Below are 15,792 nucleotides of genomic sequence, written 5' to 3'. Positions count from 1 at the left end.
AAAGGGACACAGCCTCAAGCTGTGCCAGGGCAGGTCTAGGCTGGATGTGAGGAGTAATTTGTTGCCAGAGAGAGTGATGGGCTACACTGCTCCTGAGCCAGCCCAGGATGCCATTGGCTCTGCTGCCCACCTGGGCACTGCTGCCTCCTCTGCAGCTCCTCTCTCCCACCACCCCCAGCTCCCTCTCTGCCTGCCTGCTCTCAGCCACTCTGGCCCCAGCCTGCAGTGCTGCTTGGGGTTGTTCTGGCCCAAGTGCAGAACCCTGCCTTTGGCCTTGTTCAGTCTCATCCCATTGGCCTCTGCCCACCCATGCAGCCTGGCCAGGTCCCTCTGCAGGGCTCTCCTACCCTCCAAAAGATGTTTGATCACACTTGATCAATTCCAATAAAGGCTTGAAAAGAATGGTTTAAACTACTGATCCTCAGGACAAGTTCTACCATTTTGATACGATTCAAAAGTTCTTCTGCCTCTCAAGATGATCATTGCCCTGTACAAGCTGCCAACCAACAGCTACCACAAACCAGATGGCCTTAATCACCTCAGGGTGAGCTTATCAAACCATTTTACACAGAGATTATACAAGGTGGGGTGTAAAATGGTATGGTGTAGGCCTTGGAGCAGCACTCCAGTGTGTACTTGAAAGCAGATGATTCACTGAAGGTAATGTGATAAAGAAGGGAAACACAGAGTACAATAAATACAATTATTAACACCCTTCAATCAATGTGTTGATTTAAAACCCTGGCCTAGGAGGATGGAGTATTTCCACCCAGAGAGCCACTTTCTCCTCCTCTCAATAAGAAGAGAGATTAGCTGAGCTCAAAGAGAGAATGCTGAAGAGCACCAGCAAGTGCAGAACTTCAGAGGCCACCTCTGACACTGCAGCAGGACAGGCTGGGGACTGACATGTGAGAGAGGAGCACTGGGGAAAGGGAGCTGGGGATCCTACTAGGCATCAGGATGCCCATGAGCCAGCAGCATGTCCTGCAGCCAAGAAGGCCAAGGCCATCCTGGGGTGGATCACAAAGGCTGTGGTTAGCAGGTCAGGAGAGGTTCTCCTGTCCCTCTATTCTGCCCTGGGGAGGCCACATTTGGAATACTGTGCCCAGTTCTGGAGCCTTCAGGCCAAGAAGAGAGAGTCCAGCACAGGGCCTCAAAGCTGCTGCAGGCAGGGAACATCTCCTGTGAGGCCAGGCTGAGGCAGCTGGGGCTGGCAGCAGAGCAGCCTGAGGGCTGCCCTCTGTGATGTGCCCAAGCTGTGCAGGGCAGTGTGGGCAGGACGCAGGCAGGCTCTGCTCAGGGCTGGCCCAGGGCAGCACAAGGGGCACTGGAGGCAAGCTGGGGCAGAGGAGGTGGCAGGGCAAGAGGAGGGGAAGCTTTTTGGCTGTGAGGGTGGCAGAGGCCTGGAGCAGGCTGCCCAGGGGGCTTGTGGAGTCTCCTCGTCTGCTGACATTCCAAACCCCCCTGGCTGTGTTGCTGTGTGCCCTGCTCTAGGAGCTGCTGCTCTAGCAGAGGGGTTGGACTGGATGCTCTCTGGAGGTCCCTTTCAACCCTTAACATTCTGTGATTTGCAATCACCCAGAGCAAGTTTCAGTGCAATAACCACGGAGGGAACAGGAGTGCACAATCTGCCTACCAAGTGCAAAGCAGCAATACTCCAGAAAATCCCATCCCATTTACTGCACAGGGATTCCAAAACTGCAATGCATTATATGGATAACAACACTTGAGAAACAGCTTAGTGACAAAGCAGTTCATGCAGCTCACCTTTTCTTTCCTCAAGAATCCATCTCTGAACCTGCTGGTGGTGAACCCCCTGACACCGACAGAGCGCAGCCGCTGGTACTTGGCCTGGATGTACAAACCCTTCTGCACTAATCCTGACCTGTAGTGAGGCTGCAAACGACCATCTGCAAAGTTGCTCTGGAAAAGGGGTGGGCAAAGAGAGAAAAGTGCAAAATGAAGGCAGCAAAATTGAAGAGTTCACACTCACAGTTGAAAACACAAGGCAAGGCTCCCAGTCCTGAAGCATTTGCAAGCACAGAGCCTCTTTAATTCCCACTCAGTATTCCTCAGAGCACTAACCTGTGGCTCAAAGAACTTCTCTGTTGTTCTTACTGCTTAAAACATCTGCAATTGCCTTCCTCACAGCAAAAAAAACCTGAAGGGCATTGTAAAACATCAATGTCTTTGCAGGATTTGATGGAAGGAAGCCAGCATCAAAAAGTTACTACAGTGGTTTGCAGGGGTAGGATGAGAGGGAATGGATTGAAGCTTGAGGAGGGCAGACTGAGACTGGAGAGGAGGGAGAAATTCTCTACAGTGAGAGTGGTGAGAGACTAGAACAGGTTGTCCAGGGAGGTTGTGGATCACAGAAGGTTGGGAGTGACCTCAAAGATCAGCCAGGTCCAACCCCCTGCCACAGGCAGGGACACCTCCTGCTAGAACAGGTTGCTGAAGGCCTCATCCAGACTGGCCTTGGGCAACCTGTGCCAGTGTCTCACCACCACCCTCACTCTAAAGAACCTTTTCCTAATATCCAGTTTCAGTCTCCCCTCTACCACTTCAAATCCATTCCTCCTCCTCCTGTCATTCCCAGACCTTGTCAATAGTCCCTCCCCAGCCCTCCTGTAGCTCCCTTCAGATCCTGGAAGGCCACTCCAAGGTCTCCTCCAAGCCTTCTCTTCTCCAGGCTGCAAAGCCCCAACTCTCTCAGCCTGGCCTCAGAGCAGAGCTGCTGCAGCCCTCTGAAATCCTGGCACAGGCTGCCCAGGGATGCACTCAAGGCCCTGTCCCTAGAGACATTCAAGCTCAGACTGGATGTGTCCCAGGGCAGCTTGATCTAGTTGAAGGTGCCCCTGCTGCCTGCAGAGGGGATGGACAAGATGACCTTTGAGAGTCTGTTCCAAGCCAGTGCAGTCTGTGGCTCTGTGAACTGCCCAGATCCAGCACTGGCAAACCCTGCTGAGTCCACTGCCAGTCCTCCAATACTAAGAGTTCAGCTTCACACAATCTCAGGGTGGGAATGTGGCCTATGATGACGCTTTAGTGATGGCATTTAACACCTTTAAAGCTGTGCCTCTTGCCACCAGATAAGATCAGATCACCACTTGATGCAACACCCATCTGCTGAAAGCTGCTCTGTACCTTAAAGTATCTTCTGATGGGTCCTGCGTTTTCAAGGTGTCCCCTGACACATCTGTGAGGGTAAGCATCAATGGGTTTGGGCGAATAGTAAGAGTTCTAGGAGGAAAAGAGACAGAGGCATTAGCTTGATGATGCCAAATTGCCCAAGCAAGCACACAGAGTTTCCAGCCTACACTAACAAGCACTGCAGCTCTTTCCATCCTGCAGCGTTTGACACAAGGAGAGGCTTGGAAGGAAGCAGAACCATGGGGCACAGCAGCCAGAGTCCAGCTGGCTGAACGATGCCAGAGCCCCGCGGAAGCAGAGGGTGAAACAGACCAGCCACAGAAGGGAAGGGGCTGGAAGGGACCTCCAAAGGTCATCCAGTCCAACCCCACTGCCAGGGCAGGAATGCTCAAAGCAGGTCCCACAGGAACACAGCCAGGTAGGTTTGGAATGTCTGCAGAGGAGACTCCACCACCTCTCTGGGCAGCCTGCTCCAGGACTCTGGCACACTCAGCAGGGGAAAAAAGCTCTTCCTTCTGCTCATGTGGCACCTCCTCTGCTCCAGCTTGACCCAGTGCCCCTTGTCCTGTCATTGGCCACCCCTGAGCAGAGCCTGACTCCATCCTGCACCTTGTCCTGTCATTCACAGCCCTTCTCAAAAGTCCCTTCCTGCCTTTCTTGCAGCCCCTTCAGGCACTGCCAGGCTGCTCTAAGCTCTCTCTGAAGCCTTCTCTTCTCCAGGCTGAACAGCCCCAACTCTCCCAGCCTGTCTCCACAGGGGAGCTGCTGCAGCCCTCTGAGCATCTCCATGGCCTCCTCTGGAGCCTCTCCAGCAGCTCCATGTCCCTCTTCTGCTGGGGGGAGCCCAGAGCTGGAGGCAGTGCTGCAGGTGAGGGCTGAGCAGAGCAGATTGGAGGGGCAGAATCCCCTCCCTGTGCTGCTGCTCTCTCTGCTCTGGCTGCAGCCAGCACACAGCTGCCTCTGTGCTGCCAGCCACCAGTGCTGGCTGCTGGGCACTTTGGCACCAACTGACACCCGCAAGGCCTTCTCCTCTAGGCTGCTCTCAGCCACTCCTCACCCAGCTTGTGTTTGTACTTGAAATTGTCCTGATGTTCATGGCAAGAAAAACTGTGAAACTACTTCATGCAAAGACACAGCAATCTGCTCCTCAGGATTTTCTTAAACCAGAGGGTTTAGACAGAAACAAAACCACAACCACAGGACTTTAGAGGTTGGAAGGGACCTCCAGAGATCACCCAGTCCAACCCCCCTGCCAAAAGCAGGACCCCTAGGGTAGGGCACACAGGAATGCATCCAGGTGGGGTTGGAAAGTCTGCAGAGAAGGAGACTCCACAACCTCTCTGGGCAGCCTGCTCCAGGCCTCTGTCACCCTCACTGCAAAGAAGTTTCTCCTCATGTTGAGCTGAAACCTTCTCTGTTCCAGTTTGTAGCTGTTGCTCCTTGGCTTATTGCTGTGCACCACCCAAAAGAGCTTGGCCCCCTCCACTTGACCCCCACCCCTCAGCTATTGACAGACATTGCTCAGATCCCCTCTCAGCCTTCTCTGCTCCAGACTAAACAGCCCCAGGGCTTGCAGTATAAACAGGCTCTTGTCCTGATCTTCCAGCTCTTCAGCTGCCCTCCTTGGTCGGCTGGGTACAGAGCTAGTTGGACATTCCTTACAACCAAGGCTACACAGACATTTGCACCTCCAAGGCACAACTTCTCCTCAAGTTAAAGCTCAACCTCCAATTACTGATCATTAACACAAGAAACAGTGACTGCTGTGACCTGCACTGCCCTGCTGTGACCTGCCCTGCCCTGCTGTGCAAGCTGCTCATACTTTGCACTGAAAAATTCATAGTGCTTAACCACAGGCTACAAAAAGTAGGCCAACAAAGCTGCTGCTGGCTTCCATGTTAACTTTTAACTCAGATTACTAAGTGTCCACTTCATAGGAGAGCAAAAAGTGCTGTTATTACCATTTTTGGGTAGCCTGCTCCAAGGGCATTTTAACACGAGCAAGATCCTACCATCAAATCTTGATCTGCTCATCAGTTCTCAAACACTCATCTATTACACACAGCTCCTCAAGCAACACTGATGGGAGCCACAGGGAAACTGTGCTAACAGACAACACAACAGTGCAAATATGGACCCAGTACCTTCATTTTTTGTTCCTGTGCTATCAGCCAGGGTGGGGTTTTTGCTTAGGCTAAAGGAGGCTGAGGAGAATCAAGCAGGTTGGAAGAGAGCTCCAAGCTCAGCCAGCCCAACCTAGCACCCAGCCCTGCCCAACCAACCAGACCATGGCACTCAGTGCCCCAGCCAGGCTTGGCTGCAACACCTCCAGGCACGGCCACTCCACCACCTCCCTGGGCAGCCCATTCCAGTGCCAATCACTCTCTCTGACAACAACTTCCTAACAACATCCAGCCTGGACCTGCCCTGGCACAGCTTGAGGCTGTGTCCCCTTCTGCTGCTGCTGGCTGCCTGGCAGCAGAGCCCAACCCCACCTGGCTACAGCCTCCCTGCAGGCAGCTGCAGGCAGCAATGAGCTCTGCCCTCAGCCTCCTCTGCTGCAGGCTGCACCCCCCCCAGCTCCCTCAGCCTCTCCTCACAGGGTTTGTGTTCCAGGCCCTTCACCAGCTTTGTCGCCCTCCTGTGGACACGTTCAGTACTGCAACATCTCTCTTGAATTGAGGAGCCCAGAACTGGACACAGCACTGCAGGGGTGGCCTGAGCAGTGCTGAGCACAGGGGTGGGCACAAGAACCTCCCTTGTCCTACTGCCCACACTGCTCCTGATGCAGGCCAGGATGCCATTGGCTCTCTTGGCCACCTGGGCACACTGCTGGCTTATCTTCAGCCTACTATCTATCAGTACCCCCAGGTCCCTTTCCTCCTGGCTGCTCTCAGCCACTCTGGCCCCAGCCTGGAATGCTGCTTGAGGTTGTTGTGGCCAAAGTGCAGAACCCTGCCCTTGGCCTTGTTCAGTCTCATCCCATTGGCCTCTGCCCACCCATTCAGCCTGGCCAGGTTCCTCTGCAGGGCTCTGCTACCTTCCAGCAGATCAACACCTGCTCCTAGCTGGGTGTCATCTGCAACCTTACTGATGCTGGACTCAATTCCCTCGTCCAGGTCATCAATAAAGACATTGAACAAGACTGGGCCCAGCACTGATCCTTGGGGAACACCACTGGTGCCAGCTGCCAACTGGATGTGGCACCATTCACCACCACTCTCTGAGCTCTGCCATCCAGCCAGTTCTTGATCCAGCACAGAGTGAATCTGTCCAAGCCATGAGCTGCCAGCTTGGCCAGGAGCTTCTTGTGGCAGACAGTGTCAAAGGCTTTGCTGCAGGCAAGGTAGACTCCATCCCCAGCCTGCCCCACATTCACCAGGCAGGAACCTGATCATAAAAGGAGATCAGGTTGGTGAGACAGGACCTGCCCTTCCTAAACCCATGCTGGCTGGGCCTGATCCCTTGGCCATGCTGTAGGTGCTGTGTGATGGCACCCAAGATGACCTGTTCCATGACCTTGCCTGGCACTGAGGTCAGGCTCACAGCTCTGTAGTTTTCTGACTCCTCCTTTTGACCCTTCTTGTGGATGGGATCACTTTGGCAGCTTCCAGTCTTCAGGGACCTCTGCAGTGAGCCAGGACTGCTGATAAATGATGGAGAGTGGCTTGGCCAGCTCAGCTGCCAGCTCTCTCAGCACCCTAGGGTGGATCCCATCCGGTCCCATGGACTTGTGAGGATCCAAATGTCTCAGCAAGTCCCTTACTGCTTCCTCATGGATTATTGGGGGACTACACTGGTGCCTGACTCCATCTGCCACTTCAGGAGTCCAGCTGTCCTGGAGACAACCTGTCCCAGTATTGAAGACTGAGGCAAAGAAGGTGTTAAGCACCTCTGCCTTTTCCTCATCCTTTGTCACTATGTTCCCATCTCTATCTAACAAGGACTGGAGGTTGTCCTTGGCCCTTCTCTGCCATTCAGATATTTAAAGAAACACTTTTTATTTTCCTTGGCAGCCGTGGCCAGCCTGAGCTCCAAGTGGGCTTTTGCCTCTCTCATTTTTCCTCTACAAGACCTAGCAACCTCCTTGAACTTCTCCTGGGACATCTCCCCTCTTTTCCAAAGGTGATACACTCTCTTTTTAATCTTTAATGCCTTCAGCAGCTCCCTGCCCATCCAGTCTGGCTGCCTCCCTCCTCAGCTCATCTGCCAGCTCAGTGGCACTGCCTGCTCCTGTGCCTTCAGGAGTTCTCTCTTGAAGCAGCTCCAACCTTCCTGGACCCCTTTGTTTCTAAGGGCTCTTTCCCAAGGAACTTTCTGAGTTAGTTCCTTAAATAGGCTGAAGTCTGCCCTTGGGCAGTCCAGTGTGGAGGTTCTGTTGATGCCCCTCCTGGTTCCTCCATGTATTGAACACTCTATGATTTCATGGTCACTGGACCCCAGGCAGCCTCCAACCACCACATCCCCTACCAGCCCCTCTCTATTTGTGAGCAGCAGGTCAAGCAGGGCTGCCCCCCTGGCAGGCTCACGTAACAGCTGGGATAGGAAGTTGTCTTCCACACATTGCAGAAACCTTCTAGACTGCTTCTTCTCTGCAGTGTTTAAGTCCCAGCAGATGTCTGGTAGGTTAAAGTCACCCACCAGAACAAGGGCAGGTGATCCTGAGGCAGGGTCCAAGGGTAATTAATCTCTGCCCTCACTGATAAAGAGATATGCAGGTAAACAATGTACTGTCCAGGTGTGCAAAACCAAGATAACTGGTTTTGGTCTACCAGCATTTGGTTGTGACAGTGGATTCATGACACCTGTATTCACTGAGGACTGGATGAGGCACCTAGTGCCATGGTCTGCTTGACTGGATAGGGCTGGGTGCTAGGTTGGACTGGCTGAGCTTGGAGCTCTCTTCCAGCCTGGCTGATTCTATGATGATCTTGGAGGTCTCTTCCAGCCTGGCTGATTCTATGATGATCTTGGAGCTCTCTTCCAGCCTGGCTGATTCTATGATGATCTCAGAGCTCTCTTCCAGCCTGGCTGATTCTATGATGATCTCAGAGCTCTCTTCCAGCCTGGCTGATTCTATGATGATCTCGGAGCTCTCTTCCAGCCTGGCTGATTCTATGATGGTCTCGGAGCTCTCTTCCAGCCTGGTTGATTCTATGATGATCTTGGAGCTCTCTTCCAGCCTGGCTGATTCTATGATGGTCTCGGAGCTCTCTTCCAGCCTGGTTGATTCTATGATGATCTTGGAGGTCTCTTCCAACCTGGCATATTCTATGATTTATGCAATAAAAACCTCTGTGAGGGAGCACACTTCAACTGAACTGTGAAATGAGGAGTTTTATTGTTGAGCACAGCCTGAAGACAATTCAATCACTTGAAATTCAGAAGGGCAAGATGTCAAATTGATATTAGCATAGGCAATGCAGACAAAAAAAAACCCAAATGTATAAATATCAGAAGAACAAAGGCAAAAAGCTACTGAAATTCCACATTTAAGCTTACCAGATGAGGTCTTCCAATGAATTTCCTAAAAGGTGGCTTCATGAACCTCATAGGCTTGTGGAAGCCATCAAGTTGGGAGTTCTGCAGTTTTGAGAGACTGCAGCTTTGCTGGTTCCTGATGTGGACGTGGGAGAGAGACAGAGAGAACGAACAGTTAACATCCAAAGCCATGGCACAGCAAAACCTGGCATGTCAAATGACCATAACCCAACAGCTGCAACCCTTTCCAAGCACACAGTGACTGGGTTGAAGTCATTTTTTCCCCTAGGACATTCAAGCAGCTGCCAGTCCTTTGCCTGCACCGCAGCATCAGCTGCACAGAAGGCTGCAGTGAGCTGCGTGTGCCAGGGCAGCCCCAGCAGCGCCCTGCCCCCGGCCGGGCCGCGCACGGCTGCTCGCTGCTGCCCTCCGCTGGCACAAACGCGTCCTGCAGCCTCCACCGCACCCTGCGCCGCTCCCGGAGCTGAAGACAACTTCCCCGCGTTGGAAAGCTTCTAGCCAGGTGCTGGCTGGATCACAGAGGCACAGGACTACAGGATAGCAGGGGTTAGAGGAGACCAGAAAGATCACCCACTGCCAAATCCCCCTGGCAGAGCAGCAGCAGCCAGGGCAGGGCACACACAGCACAGCCAGGGGGGTTGCAGTGGCTGCAGAGAAGGAGACTCCACAGCCTCTCTGGGCAGCCTGCTCCAGGCCTCTGCCACCCTCACAGCCAAAAAGCTTCCCCTCCTCTTGCCCTGCCACCTCCTCTGCCCCAGCTTGCCCCCAGTGCCCCTTGTGCTGCCCTGGGCCAGCCCTGAGCAGAGCCTGACTGCGTCCTGCCCACACTGCCCTGCACAGCTTGGGCACAGCACTGAGGGCAGCCCTCAGGCTGCTCTGCTGCCAGCTGCCAGCCCCAACTGCCTCAGCCTGGCCCCACAGGAGATGTTCCCTGCCTGCAGAGCTCTCTGCCTCTGGACTGGGCTCTCCCAAGCAGTTCTTTGAGCTCCTTCTTGGCCTGAGGGGCCCAGAATTGGACACAATACTCCAGATGCACCTTCACCAGGACGGAGTGGAGGGGCAGGAGAATCTCTCTCGACCTAACCACAGCCCTTCTAATGCACCTCAGGATGCCCTCGGCCTTCTTGGCCAGAAGGGCACCTGCTGGCTCACAGGCATCCTTCTGTCCACCTGGACACCCAGGAGCAGCCCTGTGCTGCTTCATCCTCAGCAAGCCAGGTGCTCTGGCTTTAGGCTTTGGCTTGCTTTTCAGCCCAAGCACATTGCTAGTAGAGATGTCACCACAGACCCCAACCAGAGCGTAATGGGCAAGGTGACTACCAGAAGCCAACACTCAAAGTTCACTGTATGCACAGAAAGTTTTCACAGATGCAAAACAAATGACTAAGGCAAAAGCAGAGGCACCCTAGAGTAGCTCCTGGGCAGTGTCTCATGTCAGCTATGAAAAGCTGCTGAGAAACTTGAGCGTCTCACTCTGACCCTAGCTGGACACAGCAGAAAAGCCTCAGCAGGTACGAGGCCAAATACACACTGGAGACATAACCCCAGGTACACAAAAGGCTGTGTTATGGTCACTAAGGCTGCAAAAGACCTTCAAAAACATTGAGTCCAACCACAACTCAGCTACCACGACCACTAAACCATGCCTGAAGCACCACAGCTGCAGCTTCTTCAACACCTCCAGGAATGAGGACTCCACAGCCTGCTCCAGCCCCTTGCCACTCTCTCACTAAAGCTTTTCCTCATGTCCAGCCTAACCCTCCCCTGGCACAACTCCAACCACTGCCTCTCATCCTGTTTGTGGTTACTTGGCAGAGGAGTCCAACCCCAGCCTCACTCCAACCTCCTTTCAGGCAGCTGTAGAGAGCAGTAAGATCTGCCCTCAGCCTCCTCTTCTCCACACTAAACACCCCCAGCTCACTCTGCCACTCCTCATATGATGCCCTCCAAGCCCCTCTCCAGCCTCATTGCTCCTCTCTGGACACTCTCCAGCCTCTCAATGTCTTCCCTGTGCTGTGACACCCAGAAGTGAACCCAGCACTCAAGCTGTGGCCTCAGCAGTGCTGAGTCCAGGGGCACCATCACTGCCTACTGCTGGCCACACTGGGTTTGATCCAGGCCAGGATGCTGTTTGCCTTGCTGGCCACCTGGGCACACTGCTGGCTCATGTTCAGCTCTCCACTAGCACCCTCAGGTCCTTTTCTTCCAGGCTGCTTTCCAGCCACTCTGCCCCAAGCCTGTAGCCTTGTTTGGGGTCACTGTGACCAAAGTGCAGTAAGATGTAACAGTCTCCTTCCTCCCCATCTTCCCCAGCTCAGGAACTTATCTTCCTTCATTTAAAGGCTCTCAAGAGATCTTTCTTCTGAAGCTCCAGCAGTTTTCCCAAGCACATAGCCTGAGTCCACTGCTACTCTCTGCCATTCCAGACCACTTTCAAAACCAGCAATCAGCAGCACCTTAGCAGCTATGTCCAAATCATGACTCCAGTGTAAACAGGTTTTATCACCACCTAGAAATTATTCAATCACAGTTTCTTCCAACACAAGTAAGTTAAGACACCTCTCTGTGATCCACCAACCTCCCAACATCAACAGTGAAACAGGGTGACTGAGGTTAGCAAACCCCACTGGAACAAAAAGCTGTCACAGAGCTGCTGGAGGAGTTCAGCAGCAAAAATATCCATTAAAAAATCTACTTCTTCCTCACTAAGTTCTCCAAGAATCAGAATGAAAACATCTCTGATTCTCTGCTGCTGACTTTCCACATGGCCCAAGCAGGGCACCCAACAACTTCATCATCCTAGAATGCTTTTATGAGACTACCAAATAGCAAGAGAATGTTGTTAAATGGCACAGGAAGGAGTTGAAAAATAGAGCTCAGCATCTTCCAATTGTTCCTCTTGTCCCATTCAGTGTTACAGGCTAAGCAGGTCTTTTTTTGCCCCCTGCCAGCTCAAGCCCCCATTACAGAGCAGTTTGCAATGCACATCAGCTGAATTTTAAGCCAAGTCAAAACTCAGAGGGATAAGCTATGGAAGTGAATCACAAAAAAAGGTGCCTGTAAGTGTGGAGGAGTCCAAACAATGAATAAATACCAACTGCAGACATGGCCCAAGAAGATTGCTGATTACCTTGGAGCTGCACCATCCACACGGAACACTCTGTCATCTTCATTCTTCAACCTCTCCTTCCTTCTCCTTTCTATGTCGTGCCGAAGGTCATTTGGATCTTCTAACACTCTCATAATGGTCTAGGTTAAAAGGAAGAGTTCAAGGCAGGTCAGCCAGAAAGCTAAGTAAGGAATGGGCAGGCTGGCTGCACTCAGAGTTGTGGGCAATGGCTCAGTGTCCAAACGGAGATCAGCGACAAGTGGTGCCCCTCTGGCACCAGTGCTGTTCAACAACTCTGTCAGTGACAGAGGCAGTGGGGTTGAGGCACCTCAACAAGTCTGCTGATGACACCAAGCTGTGTGGTGTGGTTGGCACAATGGAGGGAAGGGATCCACCCAGAGAGACTTGCCTAGGATGGAGAGGTGGGTCCAAGCCAACCTCATGAGGTTCAGCAAGGCCAAGTGCAAGGTCCTGCACCTGAGTTGGTGAAATCCCAAGCACAAAACCAGGCTAGGTGAGGAGTGACTCAAGAGCAGTATGAAGGAGAAGGGCCTGGAGGTGTCAGCTGGTGCCAAAGTGCCCAGGAGCCAGCACTAATGGCTGGCAGCCCAGAGGCAGCTGTGTGCTGACTGCAGCCAGAGCAAGGAAAGCAGCGGCACAGGGAGTGGATTCTGCGCCTCTGCTCTGCTGAAACCACACCTGCAGCACTGCCTCCAGCTCTGGGGCCCACCAGCTTAAGAGAGACATGGAGCTGCTGGAGAGAGTCCAGAGGAGGTCATGGAGATGCTCAGAGGGCTGCAGAAGCTCCCCTGTGGGGACAGGCTGAGAGAGTTGAGGCTGTTCAGCCTGGAGTAGTGAATAGTCCAAGGAGACTTCAGAGCAGCCTTCAAGAGCCTGAAGTGGGCTACAAGAAAGCTGGGAGGGGACTTTTTGCAATGGTTGGGAGTGATAGGATGAGAGGAAATTGATTGAAGCTTGAGGAGGGCAGATTGAGACTGGAGATTGGGAAGAAATTCTTTGCAGTGAGGGTGGTAAGACACTGGCACAGGTTGCCCAGGGAGGTCTTGGATGCTCCCTCCCTGGAGATGTTCAAGGCCAGGTTGGATAAGGCCTTGAGCAATGTGGGCTAGGGGCAGGTTGGAATTAGATTATCTTTAAGGTCCAACCTAACTCATTCCATCAATCTATAAACTAACCACTGACATGTTTCTCTCCTTCCAGAGTTGCATCTGGAAGGATCATAGGACATCATCACAGGACAGATGTAGATCAACCCAAACATGCAAAACAGTAACAGAAAATAGTCTCCAACAGTTCCTTGCACCACTTGCATGCTACAATTCTGCATGGAGTTGCCAAGACATAAAAAGGAATTCTCCATGGAGTAGCCAAAACAAAAACAATCTCAAATTCCAGTAACTCTTAAGGAGTTCTACTACTCTTAGTTATTCTATTATTATAAAAGTTACACTATTATTTATTCTGCCCCTGAGCTCAGCACTGCTCAGGCCACCCCTGGAGTGCTGTGTCCAGCTCTGGGCTCCTCCATTGCAGAGAGATGCTGAGGTGCTGGAAGGTGTTTGGAGAAGGGCAGCAAGGCTGGGGAGGGGCCTGGAGCACAGCCCTGTGAGGAGAGGCTGAGGGAGCTGGGGGGGTGCAGCCTGCAGCAGAGGAGGCTGAGGGCAGAGCTCATTGCTGTCTGCAGCTGCCTGCAGGGAGGCTGTAGCCAGGTGGGGTTGGGCTCTGCTGCCAGGCAGCCAGCAGCAGAAGAAGGAGACAGAGGCTCAAGCTGTGCCAGAGCAGGTCTAGGCTGGATGTTGTTAGGAAGTTGTTGTCAGAGAGAGTGATTGGCACTGGAATGGGCTGCCCAGGGAGGTGGTGGAGTGGCTGTGGCTGGAGGTGTTGCAGCCAAGCCTGGCTGGGGCACTTAGTGCCATGGTCTGGTTGGTTGAGCAGGGCTGGGTGCTAGGTTGGGCGAGCTTGGAGCTCTCTGCCAGCCTGCTTGGTTCTATGATTCTAAGTTGCATCTCTACATACCTGTGCTACAGGAAACAAATCCACCCTGTAACTAAATCCAAATAACTATGGCTTGAAAGGGGGAAATAGAAGATGCCATGTCCCTGAATGAAAGCATGGAGTAAAACAGCATCCTCAAGAACTCTGTGCATGTTGGGCCACCCTAAAGTGAGGGCAGGAGGAACATTAAGGGCTTTGGTAGTCTCCTAGGGAAAATGTGTGCCATATGCCAGCCACTTCATATTTGCACTACTGAAAAACAGACATGGGCTGAAGCAAGAGAAATTGCCACAGCTACCCTGGAGGACACATCTGCCTTTTAGTCATAGAATGGTTCAGGTTGGAAGAGCTCAGAGATCATCTACTCCAACCTCCCCACCATGCCCAGGGACACGTCTCAGCTAGGCTCAGCTGCTCAAGGCCTCATCCAGCCTGGCCTGCAACACCCCCAGGGAGGAAGAATCCACAGCCTCCCTGGGCAGCCTGTGCCTGAGTCTCCCCACCCTCACACTGGAGAGCTTCTTCCTCAGCTCCAGTCTAACCCTGCTCTGCCTCAGCTTCAAACCATTCCCTCTTGTCCTGTCTCTAGACACCCCTATGAGAAGTCTCTCTCCAGCCTTCTGCCCAGGGAGGTGGCTGAGGCCCCATCCATGGAGGTGTTTAAGGCCAGGCTGAATTAGGCTCTGGGCAACCTGCTCTAGGGTAGGGTGTCCCTGCCCATGGCAGGGGATTGGAATTGGCTGATCCTTGTGGTGCCTTCCAACCCTGCCTGATTCTAGGATCACTTCAGCTATTGGAAGGCAGTTCTGTGGTTCCCCACAGAGTCTTCTCTAGGCTGAACACCTCCAGCACAGCAATGCTGCTCCAGCCCTTGAATCATCTCTGTGGCATCCTCTGGCCTCACACCCACAGCTCTGTGTCAATACAGCACACCTGCACCCCCCACGGTTTCTGTACATACACTAAGTGAGTTTCCTTCAAAACAATGAGGACTACCAATGGTTGTAAAAGCATAGAAAAACTCAACACCAACAGCAAGGGCAAGTTACTATTTGCTATGAGTCATTTTAACTTCCTCTGTCCAACACAGTGAAGTAATTAAGATACCTGTGGGGCTTCAGAGGGCACAGCTCGTTTGTTCTGAAGGTCTGCAAGAGACATGTCGATCCTCCTGGAACAGAAACACACCACCATCCCCATCAACAACAGCAGCACCAGTGACCAACTACTCACTTCTCTGCTCTTAGGTACTTTAGAGCCAGTGGAAAAGCATTTCACATTGTGTGGAGTCTGCTGAAGGTTAACTACCGTAAGGCAAATAAAGTGAGGCAAAAGCCAGGGTGAATTACCTGTGAATTTCTGGATCTGAACACACTTTCACTTCATTCAGCTCTGCAGTTGGTTTATCTTGAATTTTGGAGAACCTTTCGTGCAGGGTTATGTCAGGAGATGTGAAATAATTGGCTGTGAAGAGATATTGAACACAGGAATGTTTATTGGTAGGAGCCGAAAGGCGCAGGGGGAAACGGCAGCTCTTAAAACACTGCCTCCTAAGGACACAGCAAGGTGAACTTCAGAGGTTCCATTTCCCAGCTGCTTCACTTGCAGCTTAACATTCACAACTGAAAGAGCAGGGCAGCCAACTTCGACACCCTTCTTAGGGAACAAGATTAAGCCCAGCAGGACGTTGACTGTTTGGCAGCTCTGCCACGGCAGCACTGCAGTGACTGGGTTCTATAAACCACATCCAGCACTCAGTGTGATGCAGCAGCCTGCACACTGCTCTGAAAAACGGCAGGGAGCTGTATGCAACTGACTACAGCCAAGCTCCTCTTTCCTCCTCTTGTTCCTGAACAAGCAGGTGAGTCTCAAGTACCAGCACAAGACCCTTCTGAGCTTAACACCCCACGATAACGCCTCTGCCGCGGGCTGAGATGTCCTCGCAATCATCCTCCACCCAACTGCTTTACATCTTCGACCTACATTTCCTTTAAACAGCACAGAATGAATCA

General features: G+C 52.6%; 1 protein-coding gene across 2 annotated transcripts in view; it reads right to left on the bottom strand.

Moving 5' to 3' along the window:
* BCLAF3 (BCLAF1 and THRAP3 family member 3) overlaps nt 1-15,792 on the bottom strand; it is a 45,591-nt gene that overhangs the window by 6,683 nt on the left and 23,116 nt on the right. Inside the window, exons 6-12 of one of the 2 annotated variants that reach the window (XM_064152035.1) lie at nt 15,130-15,244; nt 14,888-14,951; nt 11,786-11,904; nt 8,656-8,770; nt 3,148-3,243; nt 2,086-2,161; nt 1,839-1,923 (exon numbers count right to left, since the gene is read on the bottom strand). In XM_064152035.1, coding sequence (XP_064008105.1) covers nt 2,093-2,161; nt 3,148-3,243; nt 8,656-8,770; nt 11,786-11,904; nt 14,888-14,951; nt 15,130-15,244 — 578 coding nt within the window. In that variant the 3' untranslated portion in view covers nt 1,839-1,923; nt 2,086-2,092. Of the gene's footprint in view, nt 1-1,767; nt 1,924-2,085; nt 2,162-3,147; nt 3,244-8,655; nt 8,771-11,785; nt 11,905-14,887; nt 14,952-15,129; nt 15,245-15,792 lie in introns of those variants that run through there. The other variant, XM_064152034.1, reaches the window with a different exon arrangement.

Source organism: Pogoniulus pusillus, chromosome 12 (genome assembly GCF_015220805.1).
Source record: "Pogoniulus pusillus isolate bPogPus1 chromosome 12, bPogPus1.pri, whole genome shotgun sequence".
In the NCBI taxonomy this organism is placed as follows: Eukaryota; Metazoa; Chordata; class Aves; order Piciformes; family Lybiidae; genus Pogoniulus; species Pogoniulus pusillus.
This window is presented reverse-complemented; position numbering and strand designations above follow the sequence as displayed.